General features: G+C 47.3%; 1 protein-coding gene across 1 annotated transcript in view; it reads right to left on the reverse strand.

Annotated features, from left to right (window-relative positions):
• Window positions 1-27,959, reverse strand: part of COL4A4 (collagen type IV alpha 4 chain) — a 112,487-nt gene that overhangs the window by 5,772 nt on the left and 78,756 nt on the right. Inside the window, exons 36-46 of the mRNA XM_053919143.1 lie at window positions 23,542-23,649; window positions 22,825-22,932; window positions 16,482-16,553; window positions 15,215-15,343; window positions 15,008-15,121; window positions 13,690-13,845; window positions 11,478-11,585; window positions 10,408-10,416; window positions 7,609-7,734; window positions 2,435-2,551; window positions 178-366 (exon numbers count right to left, since the gene is read on the reverse strand). Coding sequence (XP_053775118.1) covers window positions 178-366; window positions 2,435-2,551; window positions 7,609-7,734; window positions 10,408-10,416; window positions 11,478-11,585; window positions 13,690-13,845; window positions 15,008-15,121; window positions 15,215-15,343; window positions 16,482-16,553; window positions 22,825-22,932; window positions 23,542-23,649 — 1,236 coding nt within the window. The remainder of the gene's footprint in view (window positions 1-177; window positions 367-2,434; window positions 2,552-7,608; window positions 7,735-10,407; window positions 10,417-11,477; window positions 11,586-13,689; window positions 13,846-15,007; window positions 15,122-15,214; window positions 15,344-16,481; window positions 16,554-22,824; window positions 22,933-23,541; window positions 23,650-27,959) is intronic.

Genomic DNA, 27,959 nt, shown 5'->3' on the forward strand with positions numbered 1-27,959 from the left:
GGCACCTCACAGGCTCACAGATTTAGCAGACTTCACTGAGAATCAGCACGGTATAGAAAGAAAACAGAAGCCCAGAGAAGATGAGTGAGCATTGAAGAGTTTCGTGAATATATGAAATTAACCCAACAGAGTCACCCTTAGGCAATGGACCTGGGCGATCACATGCTCTCTACGTACCAAGGTCTTGGTTGTGAGCTTTCTCCTGTCCTTCCAGGTACAGCAGGCTGTAGCCCGTCCAGAGCCTGGGCATGCCCATGGGGCAGGTGGGCTCTCCATCCGTCTGACTGTGGAGGACCAGGAGGAAGCCGCTGAGGTACCCAGGGCCAAACCCCCTGGGCCCAGGATCCCCAGTGGGCCCAGGAGGGCCTGGAGGAATAAAGAAAAAAAATGGAAGCCGCTTAGGGGGTTCAGTCTCACACACATTTCTGATCACCCCTGTCCCGGGGCCTTGCTAAGCGCTCAGGGAACGGGAGAGGAGGACGGGCCTGGCCCACTGTGGAATACCCCTCACACAGCCACAAGCCATGCAAACAGCTCACTTGGCAAGTGCTTATTTACTCCAAGTGGCTGGGCGATATTAGCCTAAAACCAAAACAGACGAAACTCCCTGCCCTCCTGGAGCTTATGTTCTACTTGAAGAAATGACACAGGATAAGCATAATAAAAAGGGAGAGTGCGAAACTCATTAGAAATGGGGAGGGCTGAGGAGGGAGAACTGGAACAGGAATCACACACCGCAGGTGCGGTCTTCCAGCCAGCTCCACTCAGTCTGGGTGCCTGCCCAGCTGAAAAGGTGATACTCAGAGTCGGTCTTTTGGTTCTCTCTCCTCCCCTCCTCTCTCTCTCATAAGTCATCCATACCTTCTTCCTGTAGGTGTGCCTCTTTGCTTTCTCTCTCCTAAGCTCCAAGGGCCCTTCCTTTGCCCCTGTAACTTGCTTCCTGAGCCCACACATTCCAGCTGTCTCATTTCCTCCACCAGGCTCTTCTTCCACCTCTGTGACTTTCCAAATAAACTTTTGCTTGTGTTTGAAACAAAAAATTGGTGTTTCTCACACCCACAGACCTATCTCATGGTGCCTGCCTATTCAATTGTCAGCTCCATTCTCAGAAGAACAAGGGCTGGGGATCTCTACGTTCAATCTCTTCTTTTAAAAGTGGGGGATGTGGGCCTGGCCGGGTAGCTAAGTTGGCTGAAGCATCGCCCCAGACCACAAAAGGGTGCGGGTTCCATCCCCAGCTGGGGCACGTGCGGGGGGCAACAGGTCAGTGTTTCACTCTCACTTTGATGTCCCCTCTCTGTCTCTCACTCTCAAAAATCAATCTCCTGGGGAAGGGTTAAAAAAAAGAAAAGAGTGGGGAGGTGGAGGGAAGGCCTACTTCTAGAACCTGTGTTGGCAGGTGGGAAATAATCAGGCCTACAGAGTGGGAGCAGGGCCTGTCTCTTGTGCCCCCCACCCTCCTCTGGTGATTTCTAATTGCCAAGAGCAAAAGGTGAAGTTTGACTCCAAAACTGGAAGTTGGGGGGGCGGAGGTTGACTTGTTTCTGGAAGACCAGCAGTCTCTCCCTGTCTACACTGCACACCGGCCGTCACAACGTGGCGGTTTGTGCACTGAGTCAGGCCTGCTCCTGGGTTTTGTTGGACCTGTCGGGATTTCACAGGTTGAGGTCTTGAAGTTGAAAAGCAGAGTGTAGGGACACAGGCTCGCATTTCTACATGGCACACACAGGCGGAGGCCGAGGTGCGGCTTCACCCTGGGCTCCTCGTGGTTGCTGACCCTGCCCGGCCCTCCTCATGCCTCCTCATTACTCACCTGGCATTGCCACGTGGTCTGCGAACATGAGACCGTGTCCCGGGGTCTTTAGGTCCCTGGTGCCTGACATATAGCCTGGTGCACCACATGCCAAATTTCTATTCTGAAGGGTCTTATCTCCCCCTCACGCAATGCCCACTCCCAAACATTCTTCTTAAGAAAGAGCCTCGCATGCCATATAGATTTTATTGGTGGCTGTACAAAAAGATTGAGTGAATTCAGAGGCCAGGTGAATGGGCCAGCTGTAGAGGGTGAGACCCCCTGCACCGTCCCCAAGATCTTCAGCCCAGCTTCTCGGCCATGATCACACAGCAAATGCCAGGCTTACCTTGGGAGAGTGAACAGCTGCGGTGGCTGAGCCTTTTATGATAATGTACAGCGGTTTGGGAAAGTACCGAACTGGACACAGGACCCTGACTTGTTTTTATGAAGGGTGAGTATCAGTTAGGATGCAGGGGATGCATCCTGTTTCGTGCTTGTTTCCAGCTCCCTAACACCTGGGCGCTGGTATCTAAGGCGAATGCTTTTAACAAGATCAGTTTGGAAAGCTGCTTGAGAGGCTGGGGATCTTGTACACAGATCTGCTTGTCAGAGAAAAGGCAAGAAACTGAAACTCTTTACCTGGTGCTCCAGGGAAGCCAGCTTCTCCCATGTCACCTTTGTGTCCAGGAGGCCCAGGAGGCCCTGGGATGCCATCCTCGCCCCTCCTGCCAGCCAGCCCGGGCTCTCCTTTGCACCCTGCAACAAGTCCGAGATGACAATGGTGAGGACAATATGGCCCCCGCTGGCCGGCAGCAGTCACTGGGTGTATACCGCGTTCCACCCGAGCTTACCAGCTCATTTCCCTCTCAATCTACATCACGCTGGGATCCTACTGTCTCCACTTGGCTCTGGGGTACCTGAGGCTTCGGGAGGCCCAGAAACTTGCTAATTACAGCCAAATGGGCCAATTCTGGGCAGAGCCAGAATTTGAAGCCAGACCAGGGAGGTATTGAGAGGTTTTCACATGGTCTTCCTATTCTTGTATATCTGACTTTTTTTTTTTACATTGAACATGTATGGATTTTATCATTAAGTATTATCCTTAATAATGATTTTTAGAAGCCTGAATGAATGAAATGTAATAGGATTCAGTTAGGAGTCAAGTTAAATTTGGAGCAAGATAAGAACAGCAATTTTTTTAATAGTTGTTTTTCTGTTTTTAGTGTTTATAAGATGCTAAGTCCCAAGACAATCCCTTTACGTGGATGATCTAAGCCAGCCTTCTCAGCAGCAGCCATATGACTGGGTACTCTCGTGTGCCAGGCAGGGAGACTGAGGCTCGGAAAGGCGGAGCCAATCACAGGTCAACAGGAAGCGGGCCCAGGCAGACCGAGCACAGGGCCGCGCCGTCAGCCACCTGCCCCTGCTGCGTGACCGGGCTCAGAGCTCGGGTGCAGTCCTTGGAGGACATAAGCGGGGGGAGTTGGCAGCAGTCACATTGGTATTCCGGGGGTTCTTTAAGTGTTTGCTTGCTTTTGGCCAAGACGTCAATTCATTGCCACAAACTCCTCTGGGCAGAGTAGCAGATTTGATCCTTGCCTGTGAAGGGGTTTGTTGCCCACAGCCCTAATTACCTAACCCTCTTAAGGCTCCCAGTCTCTAGTTATTATTCTCCCTTCTTTTTACCTCCCTCTCTCCCACTCCCTCGTTCTATGCCACACATTAGCCTAAACCAACCTCATCAAGTCAAAGAGAGCTCACTTAAGTAGCTTTCACTCTTTTCCACCCTTGGACTTGACCTTCAAGGGATTAGGAGCCACCTGAGGGTTGGGAGCAGGGGATTGCCATACTCCAGTGACCAGGTGGGTATGTCACTTAACTTCCCTCCTACAGCCATTCAAGATGCACGTCCACCGAACCTCACTGCTTTTAAAATGCGTTCTAACAGCGCCTGCCCAGGAGGGTCCCACACAAACCTCCTTCCCTGCCCACAGCCAGCCGGCCCCTGCGCTCCACACCCTGTGCTGGTGACCTGCATTCAGAGTGGTGTTCCTGGCACTCCTGGCCTTGGGGTAGCTCTCGTCACACTTTCTCAGTCCTGAATCACAAACGGATTCTCTGGGAATGTCAGGCGGTGCCTGGACTGCATTCTGTACCCGGCTAACATCAGTGGGCAAGAGAGGAAGCCTCTCCTTCTCCCCGTCTGGGTGGGAGACGCCCACCCACCCCCTGGCAACTGGGCGGAACCCCCTCTCCCTGGATGGCACCCTGGACATGAGCTGGCGTGTCTCCTTCCACCAGCCTCAAAGAGCAGATCTGATATTTTAGAAGGAACACCGGGCCCCCGTGGGGAGCTCAGAGCGTTCTTTTCTCTCTCCCACCTAACGACACGATTCCGACAGTGGCCACTATGCATTTCTGGAAAGGGCCTCAAAGCCAACGACTGGCTCATCACGCAAGAAACAGCAGGCGTTCCCCTGGCGCCGTCGACGTGGGCTGAGAGCTCTCTCGATCTGGGAAAAGAGTTCACTCCCTGAGGTTACAGTGTAGGCTCTGCTCCCTTAAGGAAGGATGGAGAAACGCCCAGGCAGGTGACATGTCCAGAGACAGGCAGAAAGGATTTTGCTAACCAGAGTCGTGTGCCCAGAGCTTTCCACTGCCTGGACCTGTTCTCTACCCGGAACTTGTTGTAAAGAATAAAATTAACCCTAAGAGCCCTCTGGTGTTCGATGGATTGCCCCGCTGAGAGGGCCACGTGTGGACTCGAAGACAAACAGGCCTCAGCAGGATGTGGGTACTGGGTACAGCCATTAGGAGGAACATTCAAACCCAAATGGAAACTGCCTCTGGGTTCATCGCCGGGATCCTCAGCCTTTGAGAGCTACCCAGGAAGAAGAAGTTGCAGATCAAAGAGAGGTGGAAAGAGAAAATCGGTAGACTTTCCATGGCGGGGGCCTCTTAACAGACACAAGTGATACTTAGTGTGGCTGTTACCATGTTTACTGGGACGGGAAAGAGCCAGCAGTGTTTTTTCTATGTGGATCTCAGCTGCGGCACCTGCTCATGTGCTGGTCTCATCAGCTTAGCAAGGAGAAAGGGTGTACAAGGAAAACAGGAGGAAACAAACAACATCCTTTCAAGTGGAGGTGGGACTTCCTAGTGGCATCTGATCCTTCACAGCCAACCTTGGGGGTGGTCTACACTGCCCCTCACACCTGCAGATGGCCCAAGGCAGTCGGGGCCCGGCCACTTCAGACCCTCAGAACAGACTTGTCAGTTTTGAGCAACTGGACAGCATGGCCGACGCCTCCAGGGTGGCCAGCAGGAAAGAGTCAGGAAGAGGGGACCAAGGAAAAGAGGGGTCACTTTATAGCAGCAGCCAGGGGGCACACATCAGAGAAGGGCCCAGAAGAAAGCTCAGCGCGTGAGAGGTACACAGGCAGGCACAGAGGGACTCCCGGGAAGAGGGCCACAGAGCAGGGCGGCCCTCGATGTGACACGTGCTTCCCAGGAAGGGCTGCTGGGCACCTTTTTAACACAACAATCCCGTCCTGTGGCACAGCTGTGGCCTCCAGGTACTCACACTGCCCACAAGCAGGGAAGGGCACAGGAAGGCAGAGAAGGCCCTTCCATGGCCACCTGCAGCTGGATGCTCCCCTCCAGGAAGAATTAGGGAAGACAGGTGATCTCACCTTAGCCCGCAGAGACCGTCGGCCCTCTCTCAGAAGTTCACCATGAAAAGAATCTCACATGTGCCCAAGATAACTATTAAGTTACAGTGGACAGAATTTGCCCATTTGACTTTTCTCAGTTAACTTTCTTTGGTTATTTTCCAAAAGCCACCACAACGGGCGAACGCAACCCCCTCTCTGGTCCCAATTGATGTTAGGGGGAAGCGGTGGGTCTTGACCTTGGCTGCCAGCTACAGCCATTTGGAAAGATTTCCTAAAACACCGGCACGCAGGATCTGCTTCCCTCTGCATTGTGTTGGTTGGGGGTGAGGCCTGGGCACCAGCATTTTTTCAAGCCCCTCTAGTGACTTTAACCTACAGCTAGAGTTCCATCATGAGGGACAGTGTCACTCTCAACTGACTTGACGGCATTCATGTAATCTAGTTAGGGTTCCTCAACCTTGCACGTACGGTATGTACCGTATTCTGGGGGTCTTGTTAAATGCAGATTCTAATTCAGCAGGTCTGGGGTGTGACCATACTTTGAGCAGCAAGGACGGAGCTGGCTCTTTGTTACCAGGTGATTAGGCCGCCCCGCCCCCAGCTGTGCCCCTGTGCCTTCCTGTTGGACAATCCCGGTTCCTCTAAGCCCAATCCTTCCTCAAAGGCTCTGCCCAAATGCCAGCTCTTGCTGGGGTCTCAGCGGCCCTATAGTCCTCCACACAGGGACACACAGCTCCGTGTCTCATTCTCCGAATGCCCTTTGCTCGAAACTCCTCTAGAACACAAACTGTCATCTCCCATTATTTGGCATCCCTATGTCCTGCTGGCCGTTTCTGCCCTGAGGTTGGAGACCCTGGAGGGAAGAAAAACACACCCTCGCTGGAATTGCCCACACCTGGTTTGTACTCTGTGGCGAAGAGAGGGAATCTGGAAGTATTTACCGAACTGAATTTGCAGAACCCCATTACAGGCTTACCTCTTCTGCCTCAAAGTTATTTTTTTAACGGTGTGGGGGCAGGGGCCCAGCTCTCAATACCGCAAGGCAGCTTGGTTTTAAAATCAGGTTAACTGATGAGTTATCCTGCCTGACGGAGGGCTTGAGCCGTGCCCTGAGAGCCAAAGCAAAGGGGAGGTGAGCCGATTCCCAGGGCCCCGCGGCTGTAACAGAACGTTGCTAAAGCGGACGCCCGATTAACTGCGTGTGCAAACACAGACGCAGGCAGTGAGTGCCCCGGGACCACACTCTGAGGGAGGCTCCGGAGCTATTCTGGACACCACCCACAAACTGCACACACTCTGGCCGGGGGGGCATCACCCTGCGTGGGCTGGGGGAAACACGGGCAAAGCAGGCAGTGCAAACCTCCTACTTCCAATTCCTTTGTTCCTAAACCAACAGGAGCCATCACCACAGCCGAGGCGGTGGGAAAAATGAGAAAGGAAATGGCCCGGTGCCTCTTAGCGTAGTTTGCACACCGGTGTCTTAGAACCAGGGGCACTGCCAATTAGCCTGAAAAGGTCAGCACCTACCAGATGACCAGCCCGGGACTCCCGCATCGCTTTGTGAATTACCCAATGCAGCGGAGATAGAAGGACAGAAATGAAACAACTTGGAGGACACCTCTTAAAGGAATGGTTTAGTTTAAATATTTAAATAAGGATCCTGCTCCTAAGGATTGAGCCATCCTCAAATCAATTCGAGGAACAATGCAGTTATTGCTGTATTTAGAGTGACCCTCCCCGGATGCCCCCTCGCCCCGCCCCAAGGATTCACCCCTCCTCCCTCCTCCTAGGCCATGTCTGTCCCAGGGAGCCCCAATTCAGTTGTTTTTCATTCAAAATCACGTCTACAGCTGTTAATGAACTATGAATAAAGCATCTACACTGTTGTGTTAAACGGTTTCAAAACCTCATGTCCACAACCCGCCCAAGTATAAAAGATTTAAGTAGAATCTCCACATAAAAAATGTAAAGGATATGTCAATCCAATTAGTGCATGATTAAACCTTCAGAAGAAAACTTTCATTCATCCTCACTAGTTGCTTAGGCTCCCCCCGCCCCTCCCAGAAAACCCTACTGAGATTTTCACTTCAGCAATTTGCGTATGATGCAAATAATGAGCAATCAGTGTCCAGCTCGTACCTGCTCCTGGAGGTCCTCTCATTCCGGGGAGCCCCATGGCTCCTTCTGGTCCTCTTGGGCCTGGCACCCCAGGAAGCCCCGGGACTCGGGGGCAGGCATCCAAGTCTGCCGGTGGCCCCGGTTCACCTGTAATTGGAATTGCCACTTGTGTGATGGATTCAAGGGCTCATGAGCAAGCTCCTTCTGCCACCACAGGTTAGACAGGCCTCGGACAGGACACTCACATGTTGTCAAGAGCGTTCGACAGCCCCAGCTAAGGTCCAGGAAGGTGGTGGGACTTTGTTCCCTTTGGTGCATGAAAAACTTCCAGAAGGCATTTGGTTGAAGAAATGGCTGACTGAATGAGTAACTGAGTAAGTGAATGGGATCTCAGAGAACGCGAACGAGAAGCATGGAACAGTGGAGGGTGGTGGAGTCAGCAGTAACTCGGTGACCTTCACAGGATTTCTGATCTTTGGGCCACTTTTTCCTGGGGAGCCAGCCACAGGTGGTGTTGGGCGAGGCTCTAGTGGGTTCTTAACACTCATTTTAATGTGTCTCTAATTCACTACTCTACGTGGCAGCCAGTGCAGCGAGGGGGAGGTCCATCGTGTTCGTCATTCAAAGAGAGAATCTCAGGGTTGGTAGAGGCACTGAAGAATGCCTTTTAATGTTGAGTGCACGTTGGAATTATCCAGGGCAGTTACAAAAACTACTGATTCCTGTGCCCAGCCCCACAAATACTGGTTGATCTGGAATAAAAGATGGCCTGGCAGCACCCAGCTGGGGGGCTTTGCAAACCCATGGGCGCTGGGACCCATCTGGACTTATTAAGTTGGGATTTCTGGGCGGGGCCAGGCATCAGTAATTTCTCCCCAGAGGATTCCAGAGCAGGCCAGGACTGAGAAGCAGCTGGGGAAGCTGCAGTTCTGACTTTAGCACATCAGAATCACCTGGCCACTTTGTTCAAGACCAGAGGGAGGATCCAACAGGCCTGGGGCAGCCCCAACTTCTGCACGTCTAATATGTTCCCGGTGAGGCTGATGGCACCCGTCTGGGGATCCCATTTTGAGAAGACCGCTCTAAAGCTTTGAAATGCTTTTCTTCTTGATTACATTCACGTCTTTAAGGCATTCTTTCTAAAGCTTCATTCAGTCACCCTGCGAGCCGTCCGCAAGGAAGAAGAGATAGTAACACTAAGCAGTGACGATACCAGCTAACATGTATGGAATCTTTATCACGCATCAGGCCCTGTGTGCGGTGCTTCACATTTAAACGCTCCCGGCCGGCCTGTGCGTTTGCGCTGCTGGTACCAGAACGTCACAGGAAAGAAACTCAGGCTCGGGTAAGCAAGTGACGTAGCCAAGCTAACATGTGGCAGAGGCTAGACTGGAATCCAGGATGCTCTGGCCCCACACTGGTCTTCTAACCGCCACGCCACATTGCACGAAGAACTCTTCACATCTGTGTGATAAATGCTAGGAAATGCAACCTATTTTAAAGCATACCACTCGCAAGTTACGGTTTTCTTAAAAGTCATAGAAATGTGCAAACTAATTGGAAGAACAGCATGCTAAAGCAGCAAGAAAATTCTAGAAAATGTGGCCATAAACACAAAGTGTGAGTCTACACAGTGGTTAACATGCTTGTGCAGATCGAACTTGAACCCTGTGAGGACTTAGGAATTTAGCCTCTTGTGAAGTATTGTATGAAACCACAGCAACACGAAGCTGGATGGATTTTGATTGTGCGGACGGCTTCATGTAGACCTTGGCTCTCCCAGTCTGAGTAACTGGGGAGACATGCGATGATTTTCCTATTTTCCCTGAGTCATCTGGTGAGTTGTGGGGGTCGTTCACCACCGGTCCAGGGGTGGAGGAAGCAGGTGCGGGCAAGGGGGTGGGCATTTGGCTGGCACTTCAGATTTAGGGCTTTGATATTATCCTCAGGTGAGGTGACACATACAGTCACAGACAGACAGCAAAAGACTAAAGTGAAAACGCATTGAGTATATGACTGTCATTTTAAAATATCAACATTTAAAATAGCAGGATTTTTTTCAAATGATGATTTTGCTTTTCATTACTTTTTAATAAACCAGAAGCTGAAAGAAAGGGACCAAAGTGTCTAATATAATAACATAGGGCATCTGTATTCAGGGCCACTTACATTAGGGTTAATAACAGATGTGGGAAAAGAAGAACTACAAGCATTCACAGCTTTGCTTTTCTTCTTTTGAGAAATTTTCTTTATTCTCTTTGAAAATGCCAGACACGAAATAATATGTTGCTTTTGCACCATGGAGGATTAAACAAACACTCAGTTGAACAGAATAATAGCATTTTCATTTTCACACACAAAGAAATTTCCTCCTTGAAAATGGACTTCCGGTGCCAAAGGAAAGGCTTGTTGCAGCCCCTTACTGCGTGTTAAGGACCCATCTTTTCATGCTGTCGAGACTGCTTATTTTAGGGATGTCCTATGCCTTTATGTTCAGAGTTTATAAAAGAAGCTTCCATGGGTGTGTGCGGTGGCATTCGGCAGAGAAAACACTGGCGCTCTGTGCCCGAATTGAAACTATGTGAGCGGAGCAGCTACGGAGCCTTGACAACCTGCAATGAGGCTCAGCATCAGGCGGTGTAATAAGGGGTTACTATATCGGTAACGGGGAAGCAACGGCATTAAAGCCAGATATAATTACAGGACCCCCTGTGTAAAACTATAATAAAGTTTAACTCACAAATGCAGCGAAAAGGGGAAGTACAGAAATGACTGGAAACCAGATTGAGAGGAAATTATTCACGTCATAGGAATGCTTACCTCTGGGACCTGGAGAGATCCAAAGACAAAAAACGAGGCCACGTGACGATTTTCATGCGGTGGAAAGAGATTTTAAATTGTGAATGAGGACACACACGAAATGGATTGAAAACACAAATAATAATTTGAGAACAGCATCTATAACAGCATCTTATTGACATAAAATCTACGTGATGTTACTGACAAGAAGAGCTATGGTTTATTAATGGCGATTTCATTTCTAGAAAAACCTGAAATGAAATTCTCCTGTGCAATATAAAATTTGAGTTGATTTTTTAAGGCAAATACACCCAAATGTAATGTATACATAAATTCTGTCCATTTAAAGTCTTCTGAAAATTCCGTATTAATTTGCCGAGTTGTATAGGTTAGGCAAGGAATGGAACTATGATATGAATCCAAGTATAAACTCTTTGTCATACTGGACTACAATCCACCATAAAGCAGGGCAATTTTTTTATTCTTTGGACTAGAGTGCTAATTGGGGAGACTGCAAAATATTCTGAAGGGACCCCACGTCACCATAATATTGATTGAGGATCTTGAAGGACATTGCTTCCGCTGATCTCAACTACATGTCTGTTTGCCCTTTCAACTCCTCCTTGGCTTATTTCGATGTTATGATGAAAATGTGTTTAAATTAAATAGCCTTTTAGCTTCATAGGAACTAATGTACTTTCTAGAAAATGTTAAATAAAATGTCTTGCAAAATCAGTGGGAATTCCAGGACAGGAACTGAATATACAATCCTCACCAATCAATAATCAAATCAGTCTTTGCCTCTTGTGGGAAGGAATACAGACTTCCTCGTCTTTGAAACAGTCCATGTAAAATCCACTCCTGATGTTCAAACCTGCTTGTTTTCATAATAAGTAATAGTTTACCAAACACAAGACTTTGTAGTGTGGGCTGCAGTAAAATAACCTTCATATGAAAAGGACTGAACTCATTAGAAGGTGTGGTGATTTCAGAAGAATTACTTTCTGGAAGACGACTATCAGAGTTAAGCGTTCTCCCAAAGTGCCCTGTGTGGGCTGCTGGGCGGAGATGCCTCAGCACCAGAAGCTCACCTGGAGGCCCAGGGGGCCCTTGTCTGCCTGGACGGCCCGGTAAGCCCTTCTCTCCAGGTGACCCAGGAAGTCCGTGTGGCCCCTGCGGCCCTGGGAATCCCATTGGCCCTGAAAGGAACAAATGAAAAACAAGGGCAGCAGAACAGAACGATACAAGGGCAGGGGCAGTTTGATGCACTGGATTTGGAAGTTCTCCCCAAGAAAATGCAGGGCGAGGCTGGCCTGGGGGTTGAGAGGGAGGTTACTGTTTTCTGTAAAGCTGAGAACTGTCTTTGTCTAAAGGAAACACCGGAATCTGCCAAAGGGACTCAGGAAGATGGTTCTGTGATAGAGACAGAACTTATTCAGAGCTCCAAAGCCCTGCAATCCTGAACTTCCTCTGGAGGCAGGCAAAGGACGTGGGGTGAAGGTAAAATCAGGGAAGACACTTGGCTTTGCTGGGAGATACACTCCCAGACCTGAGTTCCCGCCACTCTCTTTCTCACTCCCAGTTTCCGCCACACCAGCCATTCAGTACCTAGCACGTGGTCTCTTCTTCCCTGTCCACAGTCCTGCTCATTCTGCAGAGAGCAAATCAAGCTCACCTCCTCCGGGAAGCCCTCCTGGAATCCCAGCCCAAGTCCACTTGCTTTCTGAAGGCATCCCTTTCTTCAGGTCCCTGATCTCAGTTTATGTTGATGGATATTTTAGTGTGAACATCAGTCCCCCTCCCATGAAACTACACTTAGTGGGAGTAGCGACTGTGCTTAAGTTTGCTCACTACTATATTCCCGTAGGTGCCTAATAAATGTTTGGGAAAATAGATCAACTATTTCTCACTGTGAGAATCTAAAAAGGTAAACCAAGGAAACTCCCTTATCCTTCTCACAGCTCAGCACTCTTTGGCCCTTCTGTCTCCTGGAATGAGAGGTTAGCAGCAAGATTAGATGCTCCACCAATACTTCCAACGCTCTGCGTATCCTTTCCCAGGTCCCTGTTATTCACACACATGCTAGTTATCCCCAGTCCTGAAGTTTATTTCAGGTTGGTGGGGGAAGTGTTCATTGGCCAGAGGAATAGCTGGGGAGGAGGCGTGTCTTAGTTGGGAGGGACCAAGGTTGTACAGCCAGCCCCCTCTTCCTTCCTCTTGGCAACTAGAGTACTAGCATGTCTGTTCAGTTCTGGGGTTCCCTGACCGGAAGCCCACATACCTGCAGACACAAGCCACGTTCTCTAAAACTGACTTTCTGGCTAACAACAAGGAGGAGGGGTGGCGTGTGCTGTTGTCCAGGTCACACGCTGCACCGCTCCAGGCTGCCGTCTGCGTCAGAGGCACGGCAGCCTCGAGGTGCTGCTGATCTCCCCTCTGCCCAGATCTCTTGCCTTAGTTCGAATTTGGTTTGGAAGTCAGGCAGGGTAGTGGTTATTGGGCTCCCACGAGCTTCAACATTTGCTTCTCTGCTGTGCAGCTTCCTTATTTATGACATAAGGAATTTAAAATGGATAATCATTCTTGATACCTTTCCAACAACAAAAAAAATGTTCTATACACCTAGTAATTCTCTGAAATCCTGGTGACTAAAATGTCTCCAAATATTAGCAGCTAGGTAAAGAATCAATTAAACATTTTAGCCTTTAATGGAGACTTGCTCGTGACTATAAGAGCAAAGTCAGCCGTCTACAACCGAACTGTTCAGTACAGAAGCCACTAGCCACGTGTGTCTACTGAACACCTGAAATCAGCATGTACTGTAAGCGAAAATGCACACAAGGCTGCCAAGGCGGCAAGAAGGAGTGTGTGATGTGGCCCAACCAGCCCTGACTGCCCCATTGGTAATTTACATTGACTACATGTTAAAATAGCATTTGAATGTATCACGTGAAATGAAAAAGGTCTGAATGTTAATTTCACTCTTCTGTTTTACTTTTTAAAATGTGGCTACTTCATCTTTTAATTACACAGGTAACTTGCATATATTTCTATTGTTCGGTTTGGTCTAGGAGATTACCAAGTATGTTTTTTAGGGGGCTGAAGATGAACTTGTATTTTTTTCTTACTTGCCCTACAGTTACCCAAACTTTAGGACTCCTTGAAAAGGTAGAACATTGGGGAAATGTAGGCGATGATTCCACACAAAATAAGAATTAGCTCATGGTGGTCCGGTACCCCAGACCCTTACAGGCAAGGTAACAAGTCTTCACGTACTACTGAAGGAACAACTTGCACTCCTACCTTTCCGGCCATCTTCCCCGTCACATCCTGGGTAGCCTTTGCGTCCTGGAGGGCCTGCTGGGCCTGGGGGCCCCGGGGGCCCTGGCAGGCCATAGTCACCTGGTTCTCCTGGCACAAGGTAAGCAGTCCCAGGGGGCCCTGGAGGCCCGGGCGGTCCTGATCACAGGGAGGAGGCAAAAAGATTCTTTCAGTCAAAGACAGATGTGTGTACTGAGAGCTTCTTAAGGAAAGTAACTTAAGGGTTTGCAAGCAAGGGAATTAGAAGAATAAGGGAATCAATAGTGTCAGGAGTGACACGGAGCAGGTCTTGCGGAGCCTGAGAAATGGTGTGAGTGGTCGGTCGGTGAGTGGCTGTCAGACGGAACAGACCTGGAACAGCCTTCCCTCCCCAAAGAGCCATTCCTTTTGGGAGTATCTCGTCATGATTTTTGTTTGCATTGCCATCCCACTGCTTCAATATGATAGAAGACAGACAGACAGACAGAAGAATAAATGGGTGACAGGCTTTTGAGAAAATTTGGCTGATGTGAAAGAAATGTTCACCCAATTAAACATAGTCCTATTTGAAAACAAGTGTCTACCTATAAACATTGAGCTCAAATTTTATTCTGCAAAAACTGTGCTACTTGAAGCACTTTTCTTTTTTGCAGCAAAATAGAATTATACACTACTGTAATCCCACCTTTACTCAAACGGTGAGCATTTAAAAATGGCGGGTTTGCGTCTCTCTGTGGGTGAGGAGGAAGATGACTCCCTGCATGTAGGAAGACACGGACTGAGCCATGTCCCTCCCCGAATTTCCCGCCCAGCTCTGGTCCAACCCTGTCGGGTTACACACCGCCTTGCTAGACTTGGTCCCTGGGAAGGGATGTGAGGGACACAAGGTACTGTTAACCGCACAGGAAGAGTGCTTCTGTGTTTGTACCAGGCCTGGGTCCTGTCACTGCGCCAGTGGCAGAGGTTGATGGGGAAGGTGCTGGAGACCCATCTGCAGGTAGGATGAGATTCCTTCCTGCCAGCCATGCTGACCCCTCACGCTCAGCCTCAAGCCGGTGATGGGAAACACCTACCCTGAGTGAGAGTCTCTACCCACAGAGAGGTGGTCTGATGGGGAGGAAATAGAAGAGGAAGGGGCCTGAGCTCTGCTCCTGCATATGGTCCTGCCAGCTCACCACTGCCCGCACCCCCACCTTTCAAACTGCGCAAGTAATGGGGTTGTTAATGTGCTTCTCCTCTGCCGATCCCTGGTCCCACCTCCCTACAGAGCTGGTGGCCTCTGGAAAGGGCACCGCCAACCTTTGCTAGGAGAGTCCCATACCTTGTGGACCATCAGGGCCAGGAGGTCCTTGATCTCCAGGTGGGCCCGGGTCAGGAATGTCACCCGTGGGAGCTCTTCCTGGGGCACCTGCAGGCCCAGGCGGTCCAGGTCTCCCTGAGGATGGATATGTGCAGATGGGAGCCTCGTTAGAGTTGGAAGGCTTTGACTGCATTCTGAGAGAGAGAGGCACAACACTCTGCTTCTTACCTGGAGGGCCTGGGGGGCCTTTTTCTCCAAAAAGGCCTGGAGGAGAAATTCCTGGACTCCCGGGGTCTCCTGTCTCCCCTTTCACCCCAGGCATTCCCATCGGACCGGGTGGGCCCATTTCATACAAACCTTAATGTGGAAAACAGCATTACCACTATGTCTTCTCCTTGTTGTCCCCGTCATAGGGGGTTGGTATGGAAGCAGCTGGTTCTGCTGCGACCAACCCTGCTTCAACAGTGACCCAATGGCTGGGTCACCAGCTACTTTCTTAAGACCCATCACACTGGTCACCATAGGCTTGATTTACTTTGTAATCATTTTCCACATTAAAAACAACAACTTCATGCCAATACCAATCCTCTAGCCTCTACAATGGAAAGAGCGAAAACAAATGAGATCTGACCACATGCAATTATGAATAAATTGCTTTGAAATTGAAGGTGGAAACTGACATGTAAATAGAATTATCGTAAAGTTTCACATTGAAAAGACAGAGCATCGTTGGTTTCTTGGAGAGGACACACATTTTATCAGACTGTTTAGAACAGCCACTAAATGAATTCTAAGTGGCCTACATTTTACTTCTAGACCCTCTACACTGTATAAAGATGCTCAAATCCAGCAACACACCAGTTCAACCCTTCTCCCACGAATCTACGTGGCCGTCAAATCTATGTGGTCCCTCAAATCCATGTGACCAATTCCAGCCACCTTGTCTGATGCCAAGCTATTTTTCTGAAAAAGCAATGCAACAAATTTGCAATCTATTAAAATAGCAGAACAAACTAAAGTGCAATTGTCGATAAGTATCTATTTGTTATCTCAAAAAATAACTGCAATTTTTTAAGGTAATTTGTTTTCACACCAGGTTATTTGAGGGATGCTAAAAGTACTAATTAGACCCACCTGGTAGTACTTGGCATTAGTACACTTAACAAAACAAAAAGCCCAACTATTTATTTGCCCTTCATGTTAACATTTTGAAATCTACCTCCACCTAAGCAACTATTCAGGGTAGTTTTAGTAGAGCGATAACCCTAAAGCAGCATCAACAAAAGGCACTGTTAACCAACCATTCTGTCTTACATCGGGTGTTCTCAAGTGTTCTGTTTATGTAAGGCATCTCCAGCACCACCAAGGGTTCCAATACTGTGTCTCTAAGCAAAGCCAATTTCTTAGTTTCGTAATCCAAATCGTGTGAAGTGAGGAAATACCTACCAGAGATGCAATGATTGCAGGTAAGTGTCTCACAGCAGGTTCCTCTTACCTGAAGCTCCTTTGGCTCCTTTCTGACCCTTTAAACCATGCAAGCCGTTCAGACCGGGTAGCCCAGAGGGACCTGCAACACATCACAGGCTTGTGACCCCAGGAGAAGACCAGTCCTTGAACTTCACTGGTCACAACTCGCAGGCACCTCTCAGAGGAGAAGAACAGATCCTTCAGGTGGAAACCGTGAGATCTCACCATCTACACTTCGTTACCAGGGCTGGATCCTCACCAGTGGCCACTACTTCACACATTCATTTGATGGACATTTTCTGCCAACACTGCTTAACACATCCCTTTCTTTGGTTTGAAAGTGCTGCTGTGGGTTTGTGACCATTTCAGGAACATCTTCCTCTCTAACCAAACAGACTAGAATTACTGAACCATGGAATGGGCAGTGACCCCAATTTTACGACAATGAAATCATCCTGGGTGGGGAAAGAGACTGGATGAGAGCAAATGCAGGCCTCCCCACTCCCAGGTTCAGGGTCTTCCCCTCCACCATGCTCTCCGGATTCCGATTCCTGCAGGACCCGCCCAGGCGGGCGGTATAAGACAGGAAGGACAGGTGGGGGCTCCGGCACACCGGGGAGGGCAAGCCCCGCCTGGTTTGTTTTTAAGCACTGTGCCATCAGAGAAAAGGGCCTGAAGGTCAAGTTTGGCTGCAGCCCTTTCTTTGCCACCCCTTCTTTCAAAGAGAATCGTCCCGATGCCTCTTTTCAGAAACAAAATTGATTTCATGACGATCACGGAAAACTTCACTGTCTGTAGTTCGATGTGATGTCATTGACGCCTTCGTCTTCTTTCAGAATCTTCTGTCAGATGTCAGCACGGTGCCCTACGGTGACAGCTACCAAGCTGACTTTACTGAAGTTGTCACTGAACACTGAACCCATGCACACCTGTAGGTGTATCGATACACAGGGGTGGGCATACTCACAGTTGTGAGTGTGTGAAACACAGAGTTTATTCTTGTATTACCATGTATTACTTACTGTATTATTTTCCACACGAGCAACAGTCAACCTGCTTTGCCCGCCTCTGAAGAGCTATGCAGGGTCCGGCACAAGTAATGCCCCATTTTATCACAAAACCTTTTATTACAAAATCATACGCATATGGTTCTGTACTATAACGGTATCACACTCAAGCACACCATATGACACGTTAGGTGAGATCTTCAAATGAAAACTATAAATGATCACACCCATATTAGTACCCTACCAACCACAGTCAAGCAGGCGTCACTTCTGCCAGACCCTGTGTGTGTATATATTTATCATACATTTCTGTTATAAAATACAGCACGTTCTGCTGTACTATACAGATGTAGAGATGCATAGGGTGGGGGTAGAGGGAAGAAGACGAGGGACAGAGAAGGAAGGAGGGTAACTGATACAGAACATTCCCGGGGGCTGAGCCCTCTGCCCTGAGCCTCATGCACCTCTCACCCCACTAATTCATTTGCGGAAGAATCTTCTCCACAGCCCCCAGCCAACCAGTGGCTGTCCATCCTCACCCAAGGCTCTAAGCCCCGTTCACTCAGCTAAGAGTCGCATCCCTTGCAGTTGTGATAACAACAGCCTCAGCTTACATGACTAACCCCCAAAAAGCCCCCAGCCCTACAGCACGATGCCTACATAGACCCCCTGGATGCCCGTAGGGCAGGCTCACGCTCTACAACAGTTCTGTCTTTGGGTAACTGGGCGTATTTGGGGTAAATTAATTGAGTGCAAGATCAGATCTTATTAACCTTTCAATGTACCTACTGGACATATCTCCTGGCGACACACAGTAGGTGGTCAATAAGGGTTCGTTGGACGAGTGAGTAAACAAATAAGTGACTGAGAAAATGTGGAACATGAAGGGTGAGGGATTGAATGGGTGGAGAGAAAGCTACAAAGGAAGTGGACTACAATTTCTACTTCATGTCACATCTTTCTGTGGTAGATTTATCATAAGATCTGGGGAGGTTCGAGGTGTCCATTCGTATATAAATAATACAAGTGCTAACTGTTATCCACTCATTAAAGTAAGTCCTCTGTGGACTTAGAAAATGGGAGATAGTTGGTTCCATTTTATTATCAGTACTTGAAACAGACAGTTGCTCAGTTTTTAAAATCTAAACTTTCAATTGGCGCAAATGAGCCATATTCTCTAGCACACACACACACCAAAAAAAGGGGAATTCACCCTTACTTTCCCTAAAGATCTTATTGCCCACACTCTTGACAGTTCTGGTTTAGTCCTGGCTGGTGTGGCTCAGTGGATTGAGTGCCTGTGAACCAAAGGGTTGCTAGTTCAATTCCCAGTCAGGGCACCTGTCCGGGTTGCCAGCCAGGTCCCCAGTAGGGGGCATGCAAGAGGCAGCCACACATTGATGTTTCTCTCCCTCTCTTTCTCCCTCCCTTCCCCTCTCTCTAAAAATAAATAAACAAAATCTTTTTAAAAAACAGTGCTGGTTTAGTTTATTTTCCAATCCTCTTTCCTATTTACGAGCCAATGTTCCAAGTCTGCACCAAAAGAACACACAGACCTTCCTCGTCTGCCAAATCTGGATATTTACCGCAATCTATCTGAAATGATAATAAATTTTAAGACGACTTTGCTATTTCAATGTGTTTTGATCTCCAGCTTAAGCCACAAGATTGATGGCTTGAGGGAGTTGGCTGGGGGTGGAGTGCCTCAGCCTCTGCCAACTCTCCATTGTCACATCCACACGTCCAGATCCGGGCCTGTCCCCGGCCCAGCCCCTGCCATTGTTGAACTGGCCGACCCGCATCTGACCCAATGTTATCTTTCTAAATTGAATGCAGCTACATCTGGGTAGGGTTTTAAGGGCAATTTTTCCTTTCTCCTGAAAGCTTTTTACCAACCCCATCTCTAAATCAGAAAGTTGTTCATGCATAAAATATAGACAGTGCTGATGAGAGGCAATTAGGCTAACAAAGCACAGCCCTTGGTAATGAGGAGTTTTAGTCACCTCCACAGACGCCTTCCTGCTAAAAGGCATCATTTCAGGCTGCATCTCGTGGCACTCCCAGGCCCGGCTCTCCCCCCCAGTCGGAGGACCTAACCTCCGCTCCAGCCATAATTGGAACCCCAGCTTCCAGATGGGTGAGCCAAGCAATTGTGTGCCTGGGGCTCCTCTCTCAGGGCTTCTCCTGTCAGTCCTAAAACCTGAATACACTCCTCTGTCCCCGCGGGCCTTGACACGGGTTTATACTTTTAATGCAGGGACCAGTTTGTCCCTGTTTGTTGGGGACTTTTCAGTTCTAGCAAGGAAGTTCCAGGTCCTCGGACACCACCCCCCCAGTCTCAGGCAAACCGGGACAGCCGGTCTCCCTGACATTACAGCTCATGGGACCGACAGACCTATGTGACTCTCCACAGTGGTTGAGCAAAGTTGAAACTTATCAAAACATATTCTGAAATACGATTTAATTGTTTTTCAATTCAGAAAATACATGCGTGCCTGTGAAGGGAATGCACAAGAGCATGAGACACGGTGTCCTGACCCAGGGAGCTTCAGTTCCCAATGGCCTTCGGAACAGGCACTGAATGAGGCAACGAGGGCCTGGGGAGAAACAATCTCTTATTTGACAGAGCAAATAGGCAATTAGCTCAGGACTGGCAAGTGCTGTGGGGCCTTGGGTGGGGGTGGGGAGCACTCTAGTTGTAAATGGGAGGGGAAATGTTTCTGTGATTTTCACAGTCTGGGGTGCATGGTAATTCTTGGCTGATAAAAGACATTCCAAGGTATTTTATTTCTTTTTCTTTAATTTTTATGTATTGACTTGAGAGAGAGAAGCACGGACCTGCTGTTCCATCTAGTTATCATTCACTGGCTGACTCTTGTGTGCGCCCTGACTGGGACAACGTGCCAACCAGCTGAGCTCCCCGGCAAGGGCCCAAGTTTTATTTCTTATGAAATATTTTACTTGCCCCCAACCAAAAGCAGCAAATCCGCGTTACTTAGTCGTCGTCCCGCTACAGCGTTGCCTTCCGGTTCCCATCACTCCAATCCTATATGAAAGCCCAGCTAGGGCCTGAGTGTCTTCTCTGTAGAGGGCATGTGCACGGGAAAATTTAAATCTAGGAATCGGGCCATTGTTAGCATATGTTTCGGTTAAAGTTTCAATCTGACTGAACACAAGCAGAACGCAGCATCCATATGGCCCGTTCTAGCAGAGCAAACAACTCTGAGTTCCGCAGCTGGTTTGTTCAAACAAGAAAACCAGGCCCCATTGACTTATTTAGCACATACTTCAAATATTTAGTCTCTCAGTTCAAAGCGTTTTCCTGCCGGAGCGGGGTTCATTTTTATACCAGCATGATAAAGCGCAACAATGGATTTATGTGGCCGGGCGCTTTAACTTTTAGGACCGCACCTCACCGTTTTCTTTCTGTGGAAGACTGGATGTTTTGCAGTGAAACAGTGCCACCATGTGGTCGGGGAGGGGCCAAATTTCATGACTTTTGATTTCAAAGGACAAAATCATGATGTGATTGGAGGTCACCTTTCCAGTAATTGTGTTATTTGATCAAATTTGTTAGCTTTTAGGTTCTTAAACAACATATCTCCCTGAAGTTATGGAATAAAGTCAAGGGAAGGAAGAATCAACAATATAAAGTCGAGTCTTTCCGTTTTAGTCGAACTGGGTGTATAGTGTTCAGGCGCCGAGAGACTTGAAAATCCTTGCTGTTTTACTGAACTAGGAGCATAGGAAGAAGTGGAAATGCGCGCAGTAGGACTGATTAATCATGGAAAACAATTTCTTTTGGTTCTTTAGCAATTTCACCTTCCAGATACTCAAAAAAAGTGTTAAAGAATACCCCACCAGGACTATAGGGATTGAGAGAGACAGGAAATGGCCACAATAACCAGAGAAACTTAAAATAATGCAATTATCATTTTGCTTGAAGCCTTGCATTTATCACAGATCACTGGATTTTGCATTACTAAAAATGCCATTGAAGAGGGAGCAACGCAATAGCAAGATCTCTTGTCTTGTGATGGGAACTTTCCCCATCATTTGGCGGCACAGAAATACCTGTGTACAAACCTTTCAAAATAAAAGGCTTCTCCCTCTGCAGAATTGCCCCAGGTGACATGCCACAATACTACTTGCTAGGAAACCACAGTTCGAGAGCTATCTGATGATGAAGAGGTGTGAGTGTGGAAAAAGATCACTTGGATTTTCAAAGCGATAATATGATTACGCTCAAAGGAAAGGGTTCCAGCTCTTCCAAGGAGAGGAGGCACTTCCCATTTTACCAAAATTCAGTGCATGAGTCAAAGCAGAGGCGAGCGATAGGCAAAGGGAAGGAGGAGGAGATAGAGTGGTCTTCGCCATAGAAATCTACCAAGCACGGCTTGAACCTTCACCTGCTGATTGAGGTGAAGACCTTCATCTTCACGGCTACCAGCTCGGTTGTTTGTTCTATTTGTCCGTTTCTTCCTTTATTAATTTATTCATAAATTTAAAAATACGCATTACCAACCAACAGACTTATTGGGTGTCTCCTGAGTGGCATGGATATCAAAATAATCCTTGTTTTTTAAAAAATCACGTTCTACTCAGTGAGAAGGACCTCTGAACAAGCACATGCCATACGACACAAGCGTTAGGGTAGAGAGAGGTGCACGCAAAGTACCCATGGAAAATGATGTTTTTTCTGAAATGAAAGAAATTAACTGAAGAGGAATAAGTACCATAGATGAGTGGGGGAAGGCATGGAGACTTGTTAAAAATAGATTGTGTAATTATATCACATGATGTTATATTAACCAGACCTGTATTATAACCTGTCTACTATGTTTTTACAAGATATTCAACCAGGAAAAAATGTTTCTTTACAAAAGAAAGATAATGAATACTAGTTCCTCCACAGTGTCTTATTTTTTTCTCTCCCTCTCACTTGTCACAACTGGTAAATACATATTTCTTTACACATATAGACTTAATGTGCATCTCTCCTACTACACTGTGAGCTTAGTGAAACAGGAACCATGTCTATTTTCTTCAAAATTGTGTCCTAGTATCTAGAATCTGGGACATAACAGGAGTGTAGCTCCCCGGGGAGAGAATAAATAAACGGTCCTGCACCTCAGGGAAAACGCTGGGGGAAATGCCCTCGGAAAATGAGACAGTAACAGCATCATTTTGGTACGAGATGAAAGCCACCCGAAGCCCTAGGTAAGAAAGAACGGGGAGGTGCTGATGACATCACGGGGAAGAGCCATGGCCCAGACCAGTGTCACTCAGGTGCTGGAAGAGCACCAGGAATTTGCCCCTCATGGCCTGGGTTTTTCTGATGGGTCAGGCTTCCTTCTGACTTACCTTTTATCCCCGGAAGACCTGGTGGCCCAGGATGCCCGATGGGGCCGCTTGGTCCAGGATCCCCCATTTCTCCTGGAGGACCCATTGGCCCAGGCCTCCCTGGATGACCTGAGGATGACAGGGAGGTTTTGCAGATGCCCAGATGACACATGAGTTCACTAACTGGGAAGGTCCTCTATGTTCTTAGTGTATGAGGCACTTTAACCAGGAACACTGTGTTATTCTTCTGCGTAGACCTCCTAACTCTAGGGAGATACATACATGTAACTTCGGAGGAGAAGAGACACTTTTGAGTGATTAAAGTTGCCAATTATGGTTTTAAACTTTTACTTTATTCTGAATTGGCAAGAAGAGGAGCCATTAAAACGTATGTGTAATATTTACCTGAAGTCCAGAGGAGAAAAGAAACCCAGCATCCTGAGTGGCAGGTAAATTAGGACGGGCTGGAAAGGAACTTCTGTGACACCATCCCTCTATGCCTGGCACCCTGGGGGGCCTTCCACAGGTGTTGACTTAGTTTACTCCCTGACCAACCCAGTGTGATAGGGCTAACGCCAATGGACAGGTAAAGAATAGGTAAGTTTGGTAGCTTCTCCGAAGTTACAGGTCTGGGGAATAGCAGAACCAGAGCTGAATTCAGGTGTAGGTAGAGGCTGGCTCTTCCTGACACTAGAGATAGGGAAGTGCCTGGGAAGATTCCAGCTTCCTTCCAGGTACCTGGACACCCCTGCGGTCCGGGGAAACCCGGCAGTCCTGGCCTTCCTGGCGGTCCTCTGGGCCCTTCTGCTCCAGGCAAGCCCTTCTCTCCGGGGGCTCCCAAATGCCCTGAGCGTAAAAGAAAAAATCCAAGCTGTTGTAGATTGCTCTTCCAGTCCGGGAATCTATAAAACCTCCAACTTCAGCTCTTGCTATTCTTTTCTAGTCTTTTTTATATTAAACAATTTTTCTATTGAAATATAACATTAAGGAAAAAGTAAAAGCAAAACACCTATACTCCCACTGCCTTACACAATTTTTATACACATGCAAAGTGCAAATAATACCCACAGTTTTATATTCTGATTTTTTAAAATAATATTGAATCCTAGTAATTTTCCAAGTTTGTCATCATTTTCCTAATTATTGTTTTTAAATGACTGGCTGATAGCTTACTGAGTTCATCTAAATTAAATTAATTAATTCAATTTTTTCCTACTATTGGCCACTCAAGTTTTTTCTTTCTCTTTGCTATTATGCATAATAATTTTCATACATCTTTAATAAATTTTTCTACTATTAAATTATTTCCTTAGGAAAATTCCTAGGAGTAGAATTTCTAGGTAACACAGTATGATATTTTGGGTCTTTTTATTCATTTAAAAATGCTGAGGTATTTTAAAGAAAATCATAGACATCATGGAATTCCATCCCTAAACTCTTCAGGAGGTATGTCAGAAAAACAATATTTTCTTACATGGTCAAAATAACAATATCACAGCCAAGAAAATTAGTAACAACCCTTAATATCATCTAACATTCATTCCATACTTGAATTCCCTCCACTGTCCCTTTAATGTCCTTCCCAGCTGGTTTGTCCACGCGGGGTTCCATTCCACGAGCACACGTGCATCTGTGGACGTATCCCTAAGTTACAAAACACCGCTCAGCCCCTCCCTCAGGACAGTGACTCGCTGAACAGATCCGTCCGGGTGTGCTCTGGTCTTCCAGCGCGGACCACTCAGCACTGGGTCCCTGGTGAGGTTGCCAAACGGTTTGGATAAGTGCGGCACCCACTCACAGCACCTCAGGCACCCACCCACAGCACCCCCGGCACCCACCCACAGCTCACGCCTGCACGTCCGAGAGCAGGGCGTGTGCTCCCTGAGGCTCTTGCTACTTGATAAGGATGAAATAGTATTGCAAACTTACATTAAATTATACTGGAGAGGATGCTATTTCCCTGTGTGTTTATTTGTGATGTGTGACTTTAATACAGCTCATATTTATAGGATAAACTAACAGTGTGCTAAAAATAACTGGATGAATCCACAAATATATGGCTCTGTATTGACAATCCCGTGGGGGGGCATAGTCATTATTTATTCTAACGTATTATAGGTGAAACGAGACTATGTTAGTCTACACCTGTTCCCTGACCCAGGAGATTCTCTCTGTGTTACTTGATTTACCCTGGAAACATTCCTGCAGTACAGATAAAGCAGCGCTTTTCTCATCTCCAGATGAAAAAACGGAAGTACTGGAAGGCTGGCCCTCGCCATCACAGCTGCAGGGAGAACAGAACTGCCGGGTTCACCTGTACTGTATTTTCTCTCTGAATTGAAGGCAGGGGTAGACCCGGATCCAGTACCACCCTGCAGAACCCCCGAGGCTGTGCTGGGGCCTCTCCTTAGGCTCATTCAAATTCAATGCCGCTCTTTCCAGTCAATGGAAATCACATACTTAGGTAAACTCTGAGCAGGTGAATAACATAAAAGGTGATTTTTACATTTTAAGCTAAAGCTATGGCATATGGGAAAGGGGACACTTGAAATGGTGTGAACCACAGGAGACCAGGGAAGTGAGGCCAAGGCAAATTTTCTTGAAAAAGTTAGCCTCAGTGTAAAATAGCTCAGGTTTCTGGTGTTTTAATTAAAATATTAGGTAATATCAAAGGTCTTCATTCTGTATTACTTTAGCTTATAAAATCTTACTATCTCCACATAAAGATACAAATATGTGTAGACAAATCTCTTAATGTTTTCTTCCTTTAAATATATTTTATTGATTATACTATTACAGTTGCCCATTTCCCCCCTTTATTTCCCTCTGCCGTGCACACCCCCTCCCACCTGCAGTCCCCTGCTTTAGTTCATATCTATGGGTCATACATATAAGTTCTTTGGCTTCTACATTTCCTATAGTATTCTTAACACCCCCCCATCTATTTTCTAACTATCATTGATGCTACTTATTCTCTGTACCTTTCCCCCCTTTCTCCCCTTCCCATTCCCCCACTGATAACCCTCCATGTGATCTCCATTTCTGTGATTCTGTTCCTGTTCTGGTTGTTTGCTTAGCTTTTGTTTTTGTTTTTTTAGGTTCAGTTGTCGATAGTTGTGAGTTTGCTGTCATTTTACTGCCACATCCTCTGCTACCCACAGCAAATTGGGCCCTTCTGGTGCTGACTCTGAGTGGGTGGTTTTGGGTACATTCTAGGCCCCTGTAGGTCTTTCCAACTAGCTCTCCTGTGAGGCTGGGAGTTTCTCCCACTGCCGCCCCAGCCCCCACAGGTGTTTGCAGTCAGGGGGTTGAGGCTTTATTTACTCGTGCTGGGGCCCTGGGTTGAGAGATCTGTCTCGCTCCCTAGTTGTTTCTCCCGGTTTATCTGCATGTGAATGCGGAACTGCTCAGTGAGCAAGCTGCCACCTCATCTGCTCTTCCAGCCGCCACCTCGCTCGCTCTGGTCCTCCAGCTGCTGCCGCCTTTCCAGTGAGTCCTCTCCTCCTGGCTGCCCATCTCCTCCCCTCCCACCTGTCTGGGTGAGTGTTTCTTCTTTAACTCCCTGGTTGTCAGACTTCCATACAGTCCAATTTTCTGTCAGTTCTGGTGGTTTTTTGTTTTTAAATTTGTTGTTCTTCTTTTGGTTGCACGAGGAGGCGCAGTGTGCCTACCTACGCCTCCATCTTGGCCAGGAGTCTCTCTTAATGTTTTCTGACTGGTGATGATGGCAACAGTGATATGTTACATCTGTATAGCGATTTTCAGTTTAAAGCCTCTGGAAGACCCTGCAATGTGCACAGGGCCAGCTTACAGGTGAGGAGACTGAGCTCCGAGATGACAAACAACTTGCCCAGACCACGTGCCCAGTGAGAATGGAGTTGACTTTGAACCACTGACTTCCCTTTGTGAGAATCCTCACTCTGGTATATGTTATGGACCCCCAGAATGGTAGCCTCAAAACTATTTTCCCCTCCAATGTGCACTTCAGCTACAGATTTCCATTAAAAAATATTGTCTACGTATATTTGACCATGTCAGAGGTAAAAGACCATATGAAAGAGAGGGGGAAATTAAGCCATTGTAATAGCCTATTTTTCTGTTGGACTTCTATTTTTTCTGTTAGAGCAGTCACGTGGTATAAAAACAAAGAAATACAATTTCCTACAATCACTCCACTCAGGTGTTCTTTCTGTTCTATGGAATGAAACATGGCAATTGCCAGAGAGAATTTCAAGATAATGCACCAAAGGAGATGCTTTAATTTGCAAGGGACCTATCCAAATATAAACCTGGTTTCTAACCCATCCACTTAGCAAAATGACGTTGGGCATAAGTTATTTACCAATCACCTGTGGACGGACATGGTTCTTTCCATGAAATGGATATCCTTGGGGACGCAAGATAAATCCCTACCAGTAGAATTACTCAGGTGAAGAGTAGGCACCTCTTGTCAGCTGTGGGCGTGGCCAGCCACAGCCTCCTCCAGCGGAGGGCAAGAACTCAGGGCTCTGTCACAATCTGTTCTGAGGGATTACATGTCAATTGTTACTGATAAACAAAACTGTTAAACAAAAACAATCGTTACTGATAACAAATCTATTTTCAAGAAATTAGATTTGTTATTGGTGATGACGTTTTACATTTGTTTGGTTCTGTTTTTAGTAAGCTAGATATTTAGTAAACAAGATATTCCGTGATATCAACAATAGCATGTCTCCCTGGCATTCGCGTAAGCTTTTCCAAGCAGGAAAGAAAGGGCTGGAATGAAAACCTGCCGCTGTACTCAGTGAGTGGTTATGGCTAATGTATCACTTTTAATTATAGAGACTGCGAACTAGTCCAAGTTTTAATTGCTTTCAATGACATTTTCTACTGTGTCAAAACCTGGGCATGCCTGGGGGTATACTGTCACGGCAACATCCTCGGTCCTGGGAGCCGTGATGGAAAAAAGACTGAGTCCCTGATGTATAACCCTGGTGTCCTTCTCGGCCAGGAATGCCCTGCTGTGTTTATACGTGATCCTTCTGACATGCATCTTAACGGCAAAGGGCGGGGGAGGGATAGAAAATACTGACATAATCATGGCAGACGCAGAGGACAAAGTAATTGTTCTATTTTTCAAACCAAATGCATTCTCTTTTTTTTTTTGTTTTAAT

This window comes from Desmodus rotundus, chromosome 2, assembly GCF_022682495.2.
Source record: "Desmodus rotundus isolate HL8 chromosome 2, HLdesRot8A.1, whole genome shotgun sequence".
Taxonomy (NCBI): Eukaryota; Metazoa; Chordata; class Mammalia; order Chiroptera; family Phyllostomidae; genus Desmodus; species Desmodus rotundus.